This window comes from Aspergillus tanneri (assembly GCF_003426965.1).
Source record: "Aspergillus tanneri strain NIH1004 chromosome Unknown AapTan_3_pilon_pilon_pilon, whole genome shotgun sequence".
NCBI lineage: Eukaryota > Fungi > Ascomycota > Eurotiomycetes > Eurotiales > Aspergillaceae > Aspergillus > Aspergillus tanneri.
The window spans coordinates 4,392,875-4,408,459 of NW_022984630.1; the positions used below are offsets into that span (position 1 = coordinate 4,392,875).

General features: G+C 44.7%; 3 protein-coding genes across 3 annotated transcripts; 1 reads left to right on the forward strand and 2 right to left on the reverse strand.

The window, feature by feature from the left end:
- Positions 1-7,020: 7,020 nt before the first annotated feature.
- On the reverse strand, positions 7,021-8,382 carry ATNIH1004_005236 (uncharacterized protein; the record flags this gene model as incomplete). The annotated part of the gene is made up of 1 exon (XM_033569890.1): positions 7,021-8,382. One exon carries the CDS (start codon positions 8,380-8,382, stop codon positions 7,021-7,023), a length of 1,362 nt encoding a protein of 453 aa, XP_033428696.1.
- Positions 8,383-10,799: 2,417 nt separating this feature from the next.
- Positions 10,800-11,197, forward strand: ATNIH1004_005237 (uncharacterized protein; the record flags this gene model as incomplete). The annotated part of the gene is made up of 2 exons (XM_033569891.1): positions 10,800-10,994; positions 11,072-11,197. 2 exons carry the CDS (start codon positions 10,800-10,802, stop codon positions 11,195-11,197), a joined length of 321 nt encoding a protein of 106 aa, XP_033428697.1.
- A 1,101-nt stretch (positions 11,198-12,298) lies between these two features.
- On the reverse strand, positions 12,299-12,591 carry ATNIH1004_005238 (uncharacterized protein; the record flags this gene model as incomplete). Its single annotated transcript, XM_033569892.1, has 2 exons — positions 12,299-12,372; positions 12,420-12,591. 2 exons carry the CDS (start codon positions 12,589-12,591, stop codon positions 12,299-12,301), a joined length of 246 nt encoding a protein of 81 aa, XP_033428698.1.
- Between the last annotated feature and the right edge of the window lie 2,994 nt (positions 12,592-15,585).

A 15,585-nucleotide genomic window follows, 5' to 3' on the forward strand; every position in this document is an offset into this window, starting at 1 on the left:
GATGGTTTAGTTGCCTCTGCGTAGTAAAAATAAAACTACTTGACCATATAAAAAGGTACAAGACGACTGATCAATAGATCAATTGCATCTAGCGCCCTATGTAGGGGCGAAGGTCATGCCTGAGCAATACATTGTGTTCAACCTTGGCAATTCACCCAGCAAGGACTAGTTTTTTTTATATTATTCTAAAAATCACATATTTTTGCCTTAGAAATCCTAAATGAAAGGTAGTATAGATCATGATTGCCTGGGAGAAAAAAAAAAAAATATGTTAAGTAGCATGTCAAGGGCTGAACCCATAGAACCTATAGAATAGGCTACATACAGAAAGGTATCGTTGAAGGAAAGAAATAGGGAATGGAAGGGTAAACTAGAGTTGTACGGAGGAACGGCAAAAACCGCGCCAAATCCGCGCCGCTGCGGGCCGTGCGGATTCTGTCCCTAGACTAGGAATCCGACCATTGGGGCCAATAGGGACAACAGGGACCATAGGCCCGAGAAGTCAAACTGGCCCCAGCCCTCTACATAGCGGCTTAGTTAAGACTGAAAATAAAAAACCCTAATTGTTGGCTACATGCCCGAGGTATACGGCTGTTTGAGGGAAGGTTAGGCTGCTGTAGGATGGGTGGGTTTCAAGGTGTAAGTGCGACATGATTTGTCTGGAGATTAATCGTATTATGGCAAAGAGTTTCCAGCTCAGGGCCCAGAAACACGCAAGTTCTATGGCTCCAAAGAGGTCAACTAACAGATATGGTACGTAGTTGATATTGTGATTTATAAGATCACACTCAAAATTAACGGCCTGGTGTGACGGCAGGCAGGTCAGATTGATAAATCATAACAAGTCCTATATCAAGAATACTAAAGATTGGGAGGAAAGGAAGAAGGTAGAAGGGTGTTGTTATAATATGGTTGGAAGCTTCCCAGCCCTAGCCTTGTGCCCTTAGCCCTTTCTCATCCCAGTACGGTCTGCCTGCTAACCATATAAACATCATGTCACTGCGTTGAGCTGAACGCGATGTTTAAGGTAAGTTTATCACCCCTGGAAGTTTGCATGTTTGGGAAGAGCCAATATCTGTCATACTAAACCAAGACTACCTACCAACCATGTAACAGCGCAATTGAATGCGGAGTACGCACACTCTAGTATCCCAATTTAGAGTGGGTTACTTTGTATTAATAATCTACATTCTGAATAGTTATTTATATCTGCTGTCAATCACGCGTTAGCACCAGGTGCTGTACAGAATATCACCAGTATACACCTCTACAATTGTAGGACACTGTATTAATCTACCATCAGAAATATATCCTCGCGCTCTTTATCTCTAAAATCAGCATACCAACGTTATCAAACCTGGGCCCAGCAATCCTTAGCGCAGGCTAGGCAAGTGCGATCTACGGAGGCCTATTAGTCTTACTCTTGGCATTAAGGTCCGACGCCATTTTCCTGGGCAAGAAATGGGCACAGGACAATGGTTTGCTGAGCGCGGCCCCTGTCCTAATAGGTAAAGATAATTTCTTCCCCCACTATTATCTCTGGAACAAAAGATATTTCGCAAGGGACATAATCTCTAAAATCCTAGCTTGACATTTCTCTGTACTAATATATTCTAAGGATACCTAATAGACTGTTAAGTATTATTATTATAATTTGTTTCTTCCTAGCTACTAGTGTGGTTGTGGAGGCGGCGTTGTTTCGCTTAATTTGTGACCGAACAAACTGCCCAGCAGCACCAGGGGCAATTAATTTCCACTATCACAGTTAGCCCCACAACTTTCCAGCCTGGGCATAATCCTCCTTCACATGCAATTGTGTTTAGGAATGCATATGCCCCAAGATGGCCAACTATCCTTTGGAGCCGTACGAATTCGAGCATCTGCCCAACCAGGCTTCACTCAATTATCATTAGTTAGGGGGGCTAAAAATACTTTTAGGATGAAAGAACATAAAACAACAAGGATAATTCCGACAGAACAAAGAACTCTACATATTCGCATATCCTTGCTCTTTTTAGTCTTCCGCAACTACCTCCTCGATCATAGCGGTGGACTGAATATGATTCTAATTGGCCAAACATATCATACAAGCGCCTTGCACACCCTTGTTCATAGTGAAGGCTAAAGATGTGATTGGTTTTGTATCACGCAATTGGAGGGAATAAAAGACCATACTGGCCTTCGAAAACCGCATGTTGTGATAGCCCATTGGTCAGGTCCTGGGGCGCCATTATTTCCTCCTGTAGCACCTGGCTGCTGTCGGGGACCAGCTCGGGGACGTCCAGTCTTCTCAAGGGGCTAGAGAAAATACCAGAGAGAAACATCTCGTAAGGACTTTATTCGGTGGCGCTAGACATGATTGGTGAATAAAGCTGGCGATCTGCTCATTTCTTCCAGCACATAAGATTCAAGGATCTTATCAGCTTGTGGCGCGCAATGGAAGATGTGAGTTTCCGGTGTATGTATGCAGCCTTATTACAGAAACAAGCATGCGGGTTGGGACCATATTAGTATGACAACGTCGTGGAAGCAGGCCATGTCACACGTAATCGTTTAAATCCCTGCACTTCCATGCTGCAAAGTGATCTTTTTGAGGCTGGCCATCTCCTTTTTAACAGGAGGTCCCGACTTCAAGGCACGAATTTATAAATCATGCTCCCATTTCCCACCCGATACCAGACCTCTGGTTCTCAGTTGATCTTCTGCAATAATGAATCCAAAAATTGTGACGCAATATCTGCTAGCTACAACTACTGACTTAATCAGTGTTGGAAAATTAGACATGGTAAGTTATAAAAAGATACAGTATGAGTGATACTAATGGCCACTAAGATAGGTATTAGTTGCCAAGCAACAAAGTACAATATCCAGAAGTACGATATTATTTATCCTATAAATTTTCTTACCAAGCATCAATTCAGCCGCCAGTACAAAGCTGGATGCACCAATGTTGCCACCTGGAAAAGAGCAGGGGTTTATCTATGCCATGAGGTATGTTCGGGATTTAATTGCTAATTTAGACTAGAGGATAAAACTTTCTAACTCGCTTTTCAGCAAGAGTCTAATCCTATTACTGTTGACTCCAAGGAAATAGGCAGGCTTGCGGGAATTGGAAACGATGTGTGTCCAGATTTGCTATCGACAATAAAAATATGGACTACGCAGGGTGTGGTTGTGTACTTATCAGAGCCTTTCCCAATTAAGTAGATAAAACGAGAATGCGATGGTGGTAATTTAGGCTTGATATTTTTGTTTTTTTCACAGCAAAGCAATTAATTCCTCATAAAGAACATTAAAGAACACAATATGTAATGTCGAGGTTACCGCTTACCAAATAGGCCTAGCGTCCTAGTAAGCGACCTTCCACAAGGGTGAAAGCACCTTCGTGTAAATTAGTCAAGATAGTCAATCAATTTTATCAAGGATTCGTGAAGCTGAATATCGCTCATATCTATGAGCTCTGGCAGGCTATAAGCCCTTTGCCCACGAGACTACAGACGAGGTGAAAGGGCTCGCCTAGCCGCTGGGAAGCTAAACCACTTTCAGATGGTCAGGTGACGACCCGCCTATGTTGGAAGTAGAGATGTGAAAAAAATTTCAAATTTCGAAATTTCAGGCCAAAATTGAAATTTTTGATCACGTGATTAATATTTATCAAAATATTTCCCCCAGACAGATCGAGGGCCGATGGGCCAAAGGTGCCAACAGGGCCAAAAGGGACAGTAGGGACAATAGGGACAATAGGGACAATAGGGACAATAGGGACAATAGGGACAATAGGGACAGTAGGGACAGTAGGGACAATAGGGACAGTAGGGACAATAGGGACAATAGGGACAGTTGGGACAGTAGGGACAGTAGGGACAATAGGGACAGTAGGGACAATAGGGACAATAGGGACAGTAGGGACAGTAGGGACAGTAGGGACAGTAGGGACAGTAGGGACAGTAGGGATAAAGGGACATTGGCCCGAGAGGTTAAATAGGCTCCAGCCCTTTACACTCCAAAGGAGTAGGTCAAGGAGACACTCTTAAACAGTTCGGAAGTTGTGGGCCCTGAGCCCACAACTTCCTAGAAGGAGAGAAGACAACATTACCTTTACGCAACTGCGCTCCGAGGTCTGCAAGAAGGTTGTTGATCGTCTATTTCCTCTTTAAACAAGGACTTAAGATAATAGTTATCCATACAACTGTCACATACCAATCCCCCTAGTTCCTCCACTACAATATCTTGCCACTAACTTAATAAAAGAAGCAGAGTAACAGGAGTAGGGCTAGTATCCTCAATTTTATCTTCCTCATCGTGATATTGTAACTCCAGAATAGACCTGCCACGGCTCCAGGTCTCTATTAGGTTATTCTCTGCCTGGATTTCCTGCATTTCAACCTCCTCTATACTTGGTTGGTTGTGTGCAACATTCGCTAACGCCCGGCTATTAATATAGATAAAGATTAACTTATCCCCATTCTCAACAGAGACTCGATTCCTGGTTTTGGTAATCTGGAGATTCTGTACCGAGAAAGCCTGTTCGCAGGCTACTGAATTGGCTGTTGTGTTTAGCAGTCGAAGAGCCAGATCAGCAAGACAGCTTGACGACCCAGAGATAGATCGCTAGTAAATTATTAGCAAAGACCTTATCCCGGTTAATATGCTCACCTGTATCTTCCAGAATAGTTCCGGGTTATTTATGTGTTCCCAACACGGTGCCTCAAAGAAGGGACCGTCTTTGCTCGGAACCGGTGAATTCCTCAAGTGCAGCAGCCGGGTTCGGGCAGTATTAAATAATAATATTATTAACTTTTCTTTGCAAGAGGGGAAGCATCTTGGTGTTGCAATTTCACGGGCCTAGGTAGAATATTGCCCAATGGACCTCACTCACCTGTTTGTTTATTCGTTGGTAAAAAGTTGTGGTGTTAAATAGAGTTAGATCCTCGTCAAATTGCTTTAATCGCTGGCAATTAATAAAATGCTAATTAATTGAGAACCAACGCAGCACAACCTTGGACAGGTCTGATTAAGCAGACTTAGATATTTTAATAGTTTCGTCTACAGGCTTAAATATCTGGACTAATTTGCCCAAGTGCGCCCAAAAAGATCATCTTGCAGGATTATCCTAAGTGTATCACTTATGTCAACGTCTAGTCGCAGTAACAATTTGGATAATGCCACTTTAGAGCGCTTGATACTTTGTAACATGGCATATTAGAAGCCCCATTGTGTAACAACTATATTTAAGATGGCTATGCTATACAATGCAGAGGCCGTTATCATTAATGATGTCGCCTGGAGCACTTGGTGTGCTGAGGTTCGTCCCTAAGCTAAGAATGGTATGGTTTATGTAAGGCGAAGACTGAAGATGCGATAGTGCTACCTCTAAAAGATCTGCATACTGGCCCCCTCCCGCTCGCCGCAATAACTGGACACGACCTTCTGTGGGTGCAGTAGTAAGTCGGACGGGACTAGGCTGGCCGTTGGGAGGGATTCGGGATCCCGAGGGAGGTCTGGACCCGTCCCATATTCCCATAAGGATCCTGGGGGTGGTCCCGAATCCCGTCTCAAGAAAATGGGAAGGGATTCCCATCCCTAAATTATAAAATACTCTTCCCATTTCCCGTCCCATTTCCTAATTAGGTTTAGTATATTTTTAAAGTAGCAGTTTTTAGTAGTAACTACGCAGTATATACAGTAATTATTAATCATGTGATTTAGTATGGGAAGTTCCCATCTAATCCCAAGGGAATTTCCCAAATTCCCATTCCCTTCCCATTAGTAAGTGTGATCCCATTTCTTACCCCAATTCCCATCCAGAAAGAAGGGGGAATCCCAGTGGGAATCTCTTGGCATTCCCTTCCCATTCCCATTCCCATAAAATCTTAGAAAATCGTCCCGTTTTTATGGGACGGGAATCCCATCCCGATTTCCCATGGGAATTTCCCTTCCCAACGGTCAGCCTAGACGGGACATCCTCAGCAATGAGAATTTTTGAAAAGAGATAACTATGTAGACGAAAGGATGTTTAATGGGTAATTTCAATTGCTATGTTCCTGTAATACAGAGCAGGGAATAATGACTTAAAATGAAGTTTGAGGGTTGTCAGGCAGCCGTAGAAAAACCCTAATCTTGATAGGCTACAGTAATTTATGAGCTAACAGCCAATGTTGCTCCAGTAAGCAGCTGCCACTTTGCTTGGAGATACAAAAATCACATTGAGCAGAGGCATTGGAAAAGATCTCAGCCAAGGTAATATGACCAAATGGAATACCTAGATCATACACCTCATAACAAGGGATGATAAATTGATAACGTTTCAGGCACATAATTGGACGAAACATAAAGAGTCTTGGTGCAAATGGATAAAAGTCACGGCGGACTAGTACCGAGCATTAAAGGTAGGAGAACACCTCAGGTCGACAAAGGGATACAATATGTAGGTAGACAATAAAAGCTGACATGATGAAGGCCCGGAAATAGGAAGGCAGAGGCGCTAAACCTGACGAGTCAAACATGGTTCAAAGAATATTTACTAAACTGTCTATTTTGAATAAATCTGATGGAAAATAGTACACTTAGCGATGCTACTGCTCAGATCATATGGTCACAGTACGAAGGTGAACGGAGTCAAAAATAGCCTTAGTATATACTCCATACTTCGTGTACAAAGCGTGCTGGTGTAGCACGTGGCGGGCAAACAAGGCGAACATGTCTATGACATTTTCATTTTACGAGAACAGGAGGTTAAGAGGTTGAACGACGCGAATGGCAAAGGGACAGAATAGCCACGAACTCAGGCTTGACGGGCTAAGATTAGAGGGCTCCAGGACCTTCACTGAATGAAGACAGGGGGACATGCCGTTAAACCCGACAAGTCAAAAAAAGCGAACAGAAATATATACAACAGCAGGTATTTCGCGCAGTTACCGAGCTGATGACTTTTAAATACGATTCTTATGGTTGTACAATTGTTGGAAGACGAAATAAAGTACTGTATCACTAGCTAAGGTAAAAGCGAATTGCTCGACATTACGGATACCGGTATGGATATTCAGGATCGCAACACTCCAAATGGCATTCCGAGTTGTCGTCATTCCCATCGCCAGACGATAGATTCAATGGATCTAGTGCCTCGCAGGACCTGTCACATCCATCACGAAATCCAGTGTTACGACAATCAGCACACCACTTTGCCTCAAATCGTCGATCCCTCCACCTTGCAGAAGCTCCCCAATTTCGCGCCAAATGGTGGGATATTGCAGCACGGAAGAAACGGCGATTCACAGTTAGGTATGGAAATGATGCGTGGCCTACTTTCTGCTGTTCTTCTAACAATTGCTGTTTAAATAGCCGGGGAATGCCGTTTGGATATGTCTGGTACCAGAGGTCGATATACTGTCGGTCGCTCATTTTCGGCCAATTCGGGCCACATACACCCACGTGAAAAGTATCTAGCGCATCAAGTCGGTGTAATGTCTTTTCCAACAACGGATCGTGTCTTGATATGATATCCTTGTATTCGCGGATGATCTGAAGATGCCGCTTTTCATAGGATGACACACTGGGATCAGATGGATAAAACCATTTCGCAAAACGTGCCAGTCGGAGCATTGGTGCTGTGCGTCCGGAAAGAGTATCCATTTGCGTATCGAGAAAGAAGTCTGTGTCGGTAATCAAAGCATCGATGTTATCAAAGACACGGACAAGATCTTGGTATGCAGGATCACGGCTATGGTCACAGTCATTATACCCCTGATTTAAAATATATCCTCGCCCGTAGTTAATCAAGCCCCAGTCGGCTGCTTCATCCATTGTCTTGGAATCCGGGTAAACATCCAACGCCTTGATATTTCTTAAACAACAGAATGGTAGGAAGACTATGTTGAAATCTGGCCGGCGATTTTGCAAATGCGGATATGGAATGCTCTCGACCGTTTTCCCGTCCTTTTGCCAATCCCGTTTATCGTGGGTTCGAAGGTAGATCGATATGCGTTTGCGTGATTTGGACGCGTTAAAAACCTCAACGATGCTCTGAACCCTCTGCCACAGTAAGATGATCTGTCCTGGGTCGTCCGGGTCTGGTGGCCATATATGAACAGCTAATCTGGTCTTTTTATATGGAATACTCGAGAATTTCTTCAGCATAGGGTCATCAGATTCTTTTGCGTGCCAGCGAAGTCTGAGGCGTTTGCAGCGGATATCAACCCATGGGGCTTCCCATAGGGGAGAGATGTGAATATCAAAGGTATCATATAGTCGGTCGGAGATCTCCTGGTATAAATCTTGACTGGTTTCAAGGAATCTTGCTGATCCTCTTGAAAGTAGCCATTCCCAGATAATCAGTCGTAGCTCTGGGGGTATTCTGCCTAGTTGACCCAAGGAAGAAGACATATAGATGCTTATGCTACTGGGGTTTAATAAATGTAATAGTAATGGAGTTCTGTGTATTGTTAAAAATGGAGATACAAATGATAGTACGTTGGAAGTTCATAGGCTGGTACGTGGTGATGTTTTGCGAAGATGAAAGTCTCTGCTGTCAGGAGAATCAGAGCAACTGGGTTGACTTGTTGTCCTCAGGCCTCAAATTTATTGCCATCTTCCTTTTTCGCAGAGCTTGATATGAGCAGCTGCTGTTGTGAGTCAGTAGCCCTTGCCTAGACAGTCTATGGCAACTACATTGGGCAACTGTGACCCTCGATAACCTCACGGGATTGACAGGTTTGCTCTTGAGAGGGGGGACTCACAATTTATAAAATGCTAATATTACTTCGTCTTCCCGGTCCTCTAGGGTATGCATTTGTAGCATGTAGTAAAATATTGTGCTAAAGTTAGCTTTATAGTCAACAACTCGGAGCCGTACATCTTCCTTGCATGCATTCCTACTATCCGATATGCCGCCGTAAGTCTTGCCTTGTCATTTAGCCACCTCTGCGCTAGAGCGGGAAGGGTTGTTATATCAACAGCAAGACTAGAGTGTGGCTTCCTGACTTCTCAAACCTCGGTTAAGATCGTTCAACTGCAAAGTTTCGGTATTACTGAATTCCATTCTTCACTTTACTTGTCACCTTTAGCTCTATTCACTTTAACATAAATACCGTTGGCAAGAATTTTTGAACTTTATAATCGTTGGAACATATCTCGTTTGCCAAAGCGCAAATAAGAACGATATCGAGCAAGTCCCGCATCGGGTCCCTTCGATTTACCCTTGCGTACCACCTTCTAAAGGCCCGTTAACTCGTCCACGCCAGCACCAGCCGTGTTGGCCTCTATTTAGTCAGATCCCGATTTCGTCTGGCTCGTGGCACTGATCCGGACGATATCAATTTGCATCCGACGGACAAAACTTCACATAGCGAAGTATAGGCAGGATAACAGGGTTATCTGTGGGTTTCTATCAACTTCAATTGGAGATGCCGTGGTTCACTTTGGGACACAATCAGATGCACTACCTCCGACAATGGATTCCTTTCAAGTCAAGAGTTATTGAGTTGCACAATAAGCTTATCAGAAAGTTAGAATACTCCTTGCTAGGAGCTCTACAGGATTCTACCCGGGCTATGGAATCTTCCGCGGGCAAGCTTCAGCAAGAGTACTACAATACAGGCCTTAGCATGGCAATATTGATGGCGGTCTATATTAAACAGTTCTTCCACGCAAGGCATGACGCGCTTCAACGATTTTCGTTCAGACAACAATCCTCCAGGCGGTCTTTCCAGAGTCGTTACCATCGTCACTTCTAGACCTGTGTGAGTATGCTGCATTTGCTGCGGTCCCAACAAGGCATCAATATTTTCAGGCCACGTCCCAGGTCAGCCAAAGTTTTCTCAATACTGGATCTCTGTTTCCAGCCCGAGAAGCTACAGCGCCCTGTACTCGATGTGCGACAATTTAAGGGTTCAGTGAAAGAGGTCACCAGGAAAATGGACGATAGGAACCCGCACACTCCGTATGTACGTTCACGGAATTGTATGCCGGATCCAATACCATACTGCCCCCAGAAGAATGCTTCTGGATCTCTGGAACCTGATGGTGGTTCCAAAGGGGACTCGGGTAACCCATCCACTGCCGTTGATCTAGTGGCAGGGGGTATCAAAACTTTTACGGGATTCTTTGAGGACTTAGGTAGCCTCTTTGAAAGAAACGCTGGAAAGGGCCAAAGGCACTAAAGGATACACGGTAGGTTCTTCGACTCACCAGGGCAACGTTAACGTAATTAAGACAAGGAAGTAGAGAGAAAAGAAAGGATGTTAAGATGAATAAGGAGAATCAATAGGAATGTATGTCTCAATGAAAATAAATTCTCTTAAAGAGATGGATCATAACTGAGGAAGCACAATGAGAGAAGGGCATCTCCAATCTGCGGCCTATATTAGGACAAGGAACTCAGGCCATACTTGTCGACCTAGTTAATTAATACTCCTTACTTACATAATAAAATAGTCACTCTTCACCTTTCATGGCGTGCGTTAACCTGGCGGGTGTACATATAAACTGTATCCGAGTGACGATTTATCAGCTATCGAACCTCCACCTCCCTGCAGTAATGGTGCTTCCTGTACCCTGAGTAGTGGGCCTTTCTTGCCAGTTACACAGCTGCAGGGAGTACACGAAAAGCGTCAGGCATACTCTGACGATATCGATAGTGTTACCGTAGCCTTGCGGTCTCTGACCCCTATTATGCCGGAACGGATTTCCGTGTTTTCGCCTTTGGTGATGCCGAAAGCACTTTTGGAAGTTTTTAGAGCCAGATATCGACCATGAGGGCTTTTAATGATCGTGGGGCTCACCAACACAATAATATACTTTAGATGTTTGATGGGCCATCCGGAGGAGACCGTGCAGAGGTAAAGTTCAATTTGAAAGAAGGATTTGGTAAGGACCGTGTTTCTATATCCGACCTACGCAACATTAGCCTTGCCGTCCTGCTATCGTCCGAAGACTCAATCGGGATCAGGTGTCGGCGGATTGGGGGACCGTGTTTGAAGGAGGATTCAAAGTTCAAGGTTAGGGGTAGCTTTCACGCGTTATCTCTCGTGTTTACTAACACGCCGCATTAAATCGCGACTTTAAGAGCAAACAGTTCAGTGACTTGAACAAATGGCTTAGCCCTCCTAAGCACCGGTGGGTCAAAGATAGTGGTGAGATTGTTTGGAAGGGAGAACTTGAACTGGAAAAATGGCTCTATCAGGACCAGGAGCACTATTGATGACCCCAGTCGTGAGGAGGGCACCTGGTTGCTCTGAAAAAGGCGCAGGTATTTGTAAACGTCAAAAAGATGATGTCTATCTGGAAGAAGAGTGAGATGTTGGGGAGCATTTGAAGAGACCCAAAAGCATCTTGAGCCCAATACTCAAGTAGGACGTTAGTAGTAGGCTTCCTAACCTACTCCAGCGCTAAACTAACTGAACCTTCTTGTACGTAGGAACCGTTGCCCACAACGATTCAGTAATCACGAGAGGCTGGCGATCCCAGATGAATTTCAGAAGCAGCCACTCCAGGAGTTTCCGATCCTACGAGAGCAAAGAGGGTATTCAGGGACGGATCCCGGGGGCGATGCATGCGACGTTAGATGTAGCCCCCTTTCCAGTGCAGGTGCCCTGGCATACTGGCACGCATATTCTCGCCTCGCTCAGGTGGGTAATAACTAGATGCTCGCTGGCGTTACGAGACATCAACGGGAGGTGAAAATAGATTCGAATTTGCCGCGAATGGGGGAATGCGTATATGGCACAATGCTGGCCGAACGGACTGGATACTCTCCAATATCTTGATTATCCTGGGTGCGATCATTCTTAAAGATGGTTTTCCCAAGAGTGCGGTTCTCAACCGCTTCTCGACGGAGTAGTGGAAGGAAGTATCAGGACATTTTACCATGGAGGTAGTGAGCCGTCTTTTACAAGATGATATCATCTTTCAAGACACTTAGTCTTAGATAGTAGCCGCGAAAGCCTGGACCATTATAGATTTTAATTCATCATATAATTGACCAGCAATATTAAGTGGGGGGTGCGCAGTTGAGAAGCCCATGTTTTATAATAGAAAGATCGCACATATAAATAATACATCCTCAAATTTGACTTATAACATACTATCGATTGTTTTTCTCACCTATATATTTAATCAACGATGATAGTTCGGCTCCACCTTGTCCATTTGCCACAGCCTTCTTTATGAGCCCCCAAATTGGAAGAATCAAGTCTGACGAAACACTCTGCCCTTCTCCAGCTGCCACAGTACTCTGAATGGTTACTATCTGCATCGCTAGATTTGACATCTCCGGCTCATACTTCTCATCAATCTGCATCGCCTATATATCCAGATATGCCGTCATGGCACCCATCAAGTCTTCAATAGGTCCAATAATCCAGTCATAGATGTCCCCTTTGACTTCACCAATCCAGCTGCATGGAAAACCCTAGAGACTATACATCCACGACAAAGCGCCAGGTCATGTAGTGAGACGGCCCCGGCATCAGAACCGAGATATTTGGGTGTTCCAAGGAGGGTCAGGTCTCCCTGGAAAGTATTGAAGATCTCATCCGATTCGCTGCTGCACAGCAGCACCGCATGTAGAGTGCCAATCATAGCTGGGCCAGCCATGATCCCACCATAAACGTATCGTGCGTCATTGGATGTAAACAGGGTGCACAATTCGGGCTTCGTTCGGTGTGCCTTCTGTAAGGTTAATGACAATTTTACCAGTCGGGGATGATAATGCCGGGGTCAGAGTTTCATTCACTAAAGAATTATTAAGAAGGCAGACAATGGCGAGATTGCAGATAAGCGCATCGAATATGATCGATGCGTGGCTGGCAGTGCACATGGACCGAGCCCTATAAATTTGCTTTTTCACAGCGACTGGAGGCTCCGGAGCTGTATATGAGCGTCCGTCTCCCCTACGTGGCGTAGCAGAATTCGCTATCTGACGAGGCTTGTTACCGACCTCCTAAGGAGGAGATTTCAAAGCCTTAGATAACGCTGCTTAAGATCGACAGGCAACCGGAACTCTTTTTTTTTCCAGGGGCTTATTTATCCGGACTGCTTGAACAAGCGGTCCGGCACGCTGCGTGCAGTCGCCCAGAGCTTGTTAGCTTAATTGATGCCTCCCGGCTTTCTTCTGACCCTATAGAATGGACGTTGTAATTGGGTTTCAATGCAAGGATTAGCCCAATATTTCACCTAGCTCAAATAGGTTACATGCAAATATCCTTCATCGATAAATAGCACGATGAAATGTCGTTCTTGGCATCGGAATGACGAGAGGCACTCAGGTGCCTAGAATGTGATTGCATCAGTGCTCGAGTGTCTAACTATTGTAAGATTCTTGCTGGCGGATCACACCACTCTCTGCTTTCATATAAATGTCATATAATTGAAGAATCAAATCCTACCAAGCTGTATCTCTCTTTTCATTACTGTATCAAAAGTTGCTCAGTAAGGTGCCCTATTCTTGAATACTTTGAGTCTGTTCACTGGCTACATCCTTTCATGCTGAGAAGAGGTATCTTTATGTTACTTCGGCAGGTACAGGAAGCTTCGATGCATTGTCTATTGAGACAATCCCTTGTATTCTATTCTGTTCCTGACTAGTGCTATCATGCACTGTTGCTCATCTCTCGCCCTCATCGCACGATTGAGTTCGAAGTTGAGGTTGCATCGAGTGTGAATGAGCGCTGGATCCACCCTCCGAGTTTGAACGACGCCGGATTCGACTGTTATGCAAAGACCACCCAAAGACCACTCGGTCATTCCCGCTTCTTCCTGTTTCGTTGCACAGGCTACGGTTTTCAGAACAGGGTCGATTCTTCGTGAGGGATCAACCAGACGTAGACTGCATGACCACAACGGATAGAGCGGCGAGCTAGTCGATTGTCAGAAGTCTGGGTCTGCGGATCATTCTACGATATATTATTTGATTAGGGCGAATCGCGCCAGGTTTCGTAATTCAGCCGATGTCCAATAAGATCACTTGTTCGCATTGGTGCCTTGAAGAGACAACACCAAATTAGTTGCATTCTAACCAGAGCTCCAAATGATCTGCAACATCTTTCAGGGGGTTGGGCAGCAGCTCAGGGGGAGGAGAATCGAGTAAGAGGGCTGTGGAGTTTGGTACATTTCTCTACTGCCGTTAAATATTATATCGCCTTAGTTTCGAGGATCTTGCTGTTAGAAGTTAGAACAACGGTACAGTTAAGCTCACTCTGCTAGCCGCTGATCACCCACCCGTGCCACGTAGACTGGGTTAGCCAAGTATTCTGACCAATCCGGTGGACATAAACCAGCGACTCCTAGAAGGCAACCGAGTAACTTACTATCTTGAAATCAGTTAAAACTTGGTAGCCATGAAGCCACAGAATCCTTGTCGACGTCCTCTTGGCATAAATATCACACAACGGATAGCTTTTAAGGCGATTCATTAGAGTTCATTATTGGAAGAATGGCTAGAACACGGTGGTAGCCGCAGAAAACCTGGGCCACTGAAAAACTGCAGCAATCAGTAGCAGCAATCAGTACATATTGGTTTATAATGCTGAGATCGGTCGCTACTAGTACCCCGCCGGTAGCTTGGTCCTGGATGCCATTGCAAAAGTGGGTGACACTCGGGAATCAGGCACATTCATTATGCTCGAAGAGTATATGATCAACAGTAGATCACTGAGCAAGGCATGCATAATATCCTGGGATTGTGTGGAGCCCGGTTCTGCACGTCTCAAGGTATACATAGTCCACACTGAAGTCAACCCTGCAAAAGTGACGGACATGTGGGCCCTTGGAAGTCGACTGATCACCCCGACAATTCAAAAGAGCATTCAGCTACTTGAGCAGCTCTAGAACTGCTTGAATATTTCTATTGGAAGCCGCCCTAAACTTTACTATGACCCCCTTGAGCAGAGCGATACAAAAAGCGGTATGGTAACCAACTGGGAATTCCACCCAAGAGTGTCTGAAGCCGAGTCCAAGGTTTACATTCCCGTAGGTGGAGAAAATGATCTAGAAGTGGCACAACGCCTATCGAAATTCTTCGAACACATTGTGCGGGCCAAGCTGGCGTGCACCTGTCCCAGGCTTTTTCTCGGCTTTGTGAGTGACATGTCTCCGAACATACATGACAAATGATAGACTAACTAGGGATTGCAGTGCACATGTCGATCTAAGCGTTTCCGATCGTGTGCTAACCTGCATCTCATTCACCTACTCGAAGGATGGACCCCATGCGATGGCACACTACTACTCCACTATGTCATATCCCTTGGCCGGTGCTATGAACACAGCTACCGAATGAGCCTGAGCGTGTCAACAAGACTTCTCCGTTAAGACATGGAGCATTTGGAACCGTCACACTATAGATCCACACTATTCCCACCATTCACTCTTGATCAAGTAGATCCTCCAGTATGCGGTTTCTTCAGAGGGAAACTCAATGAGTCAATGCAATAATCTTAAGTTATATGTAGAAGGGCTATAGTAGTTCTTAATTATTTTAGTTGCAAAATACAATAAGTACTAAGAGGAGGAATATAAAAATTTGGAAAGTGCAGAGCGGTAAGGGTTTGATAAATTTATGCAAAGTTACATAATTCAACTACAACTAAG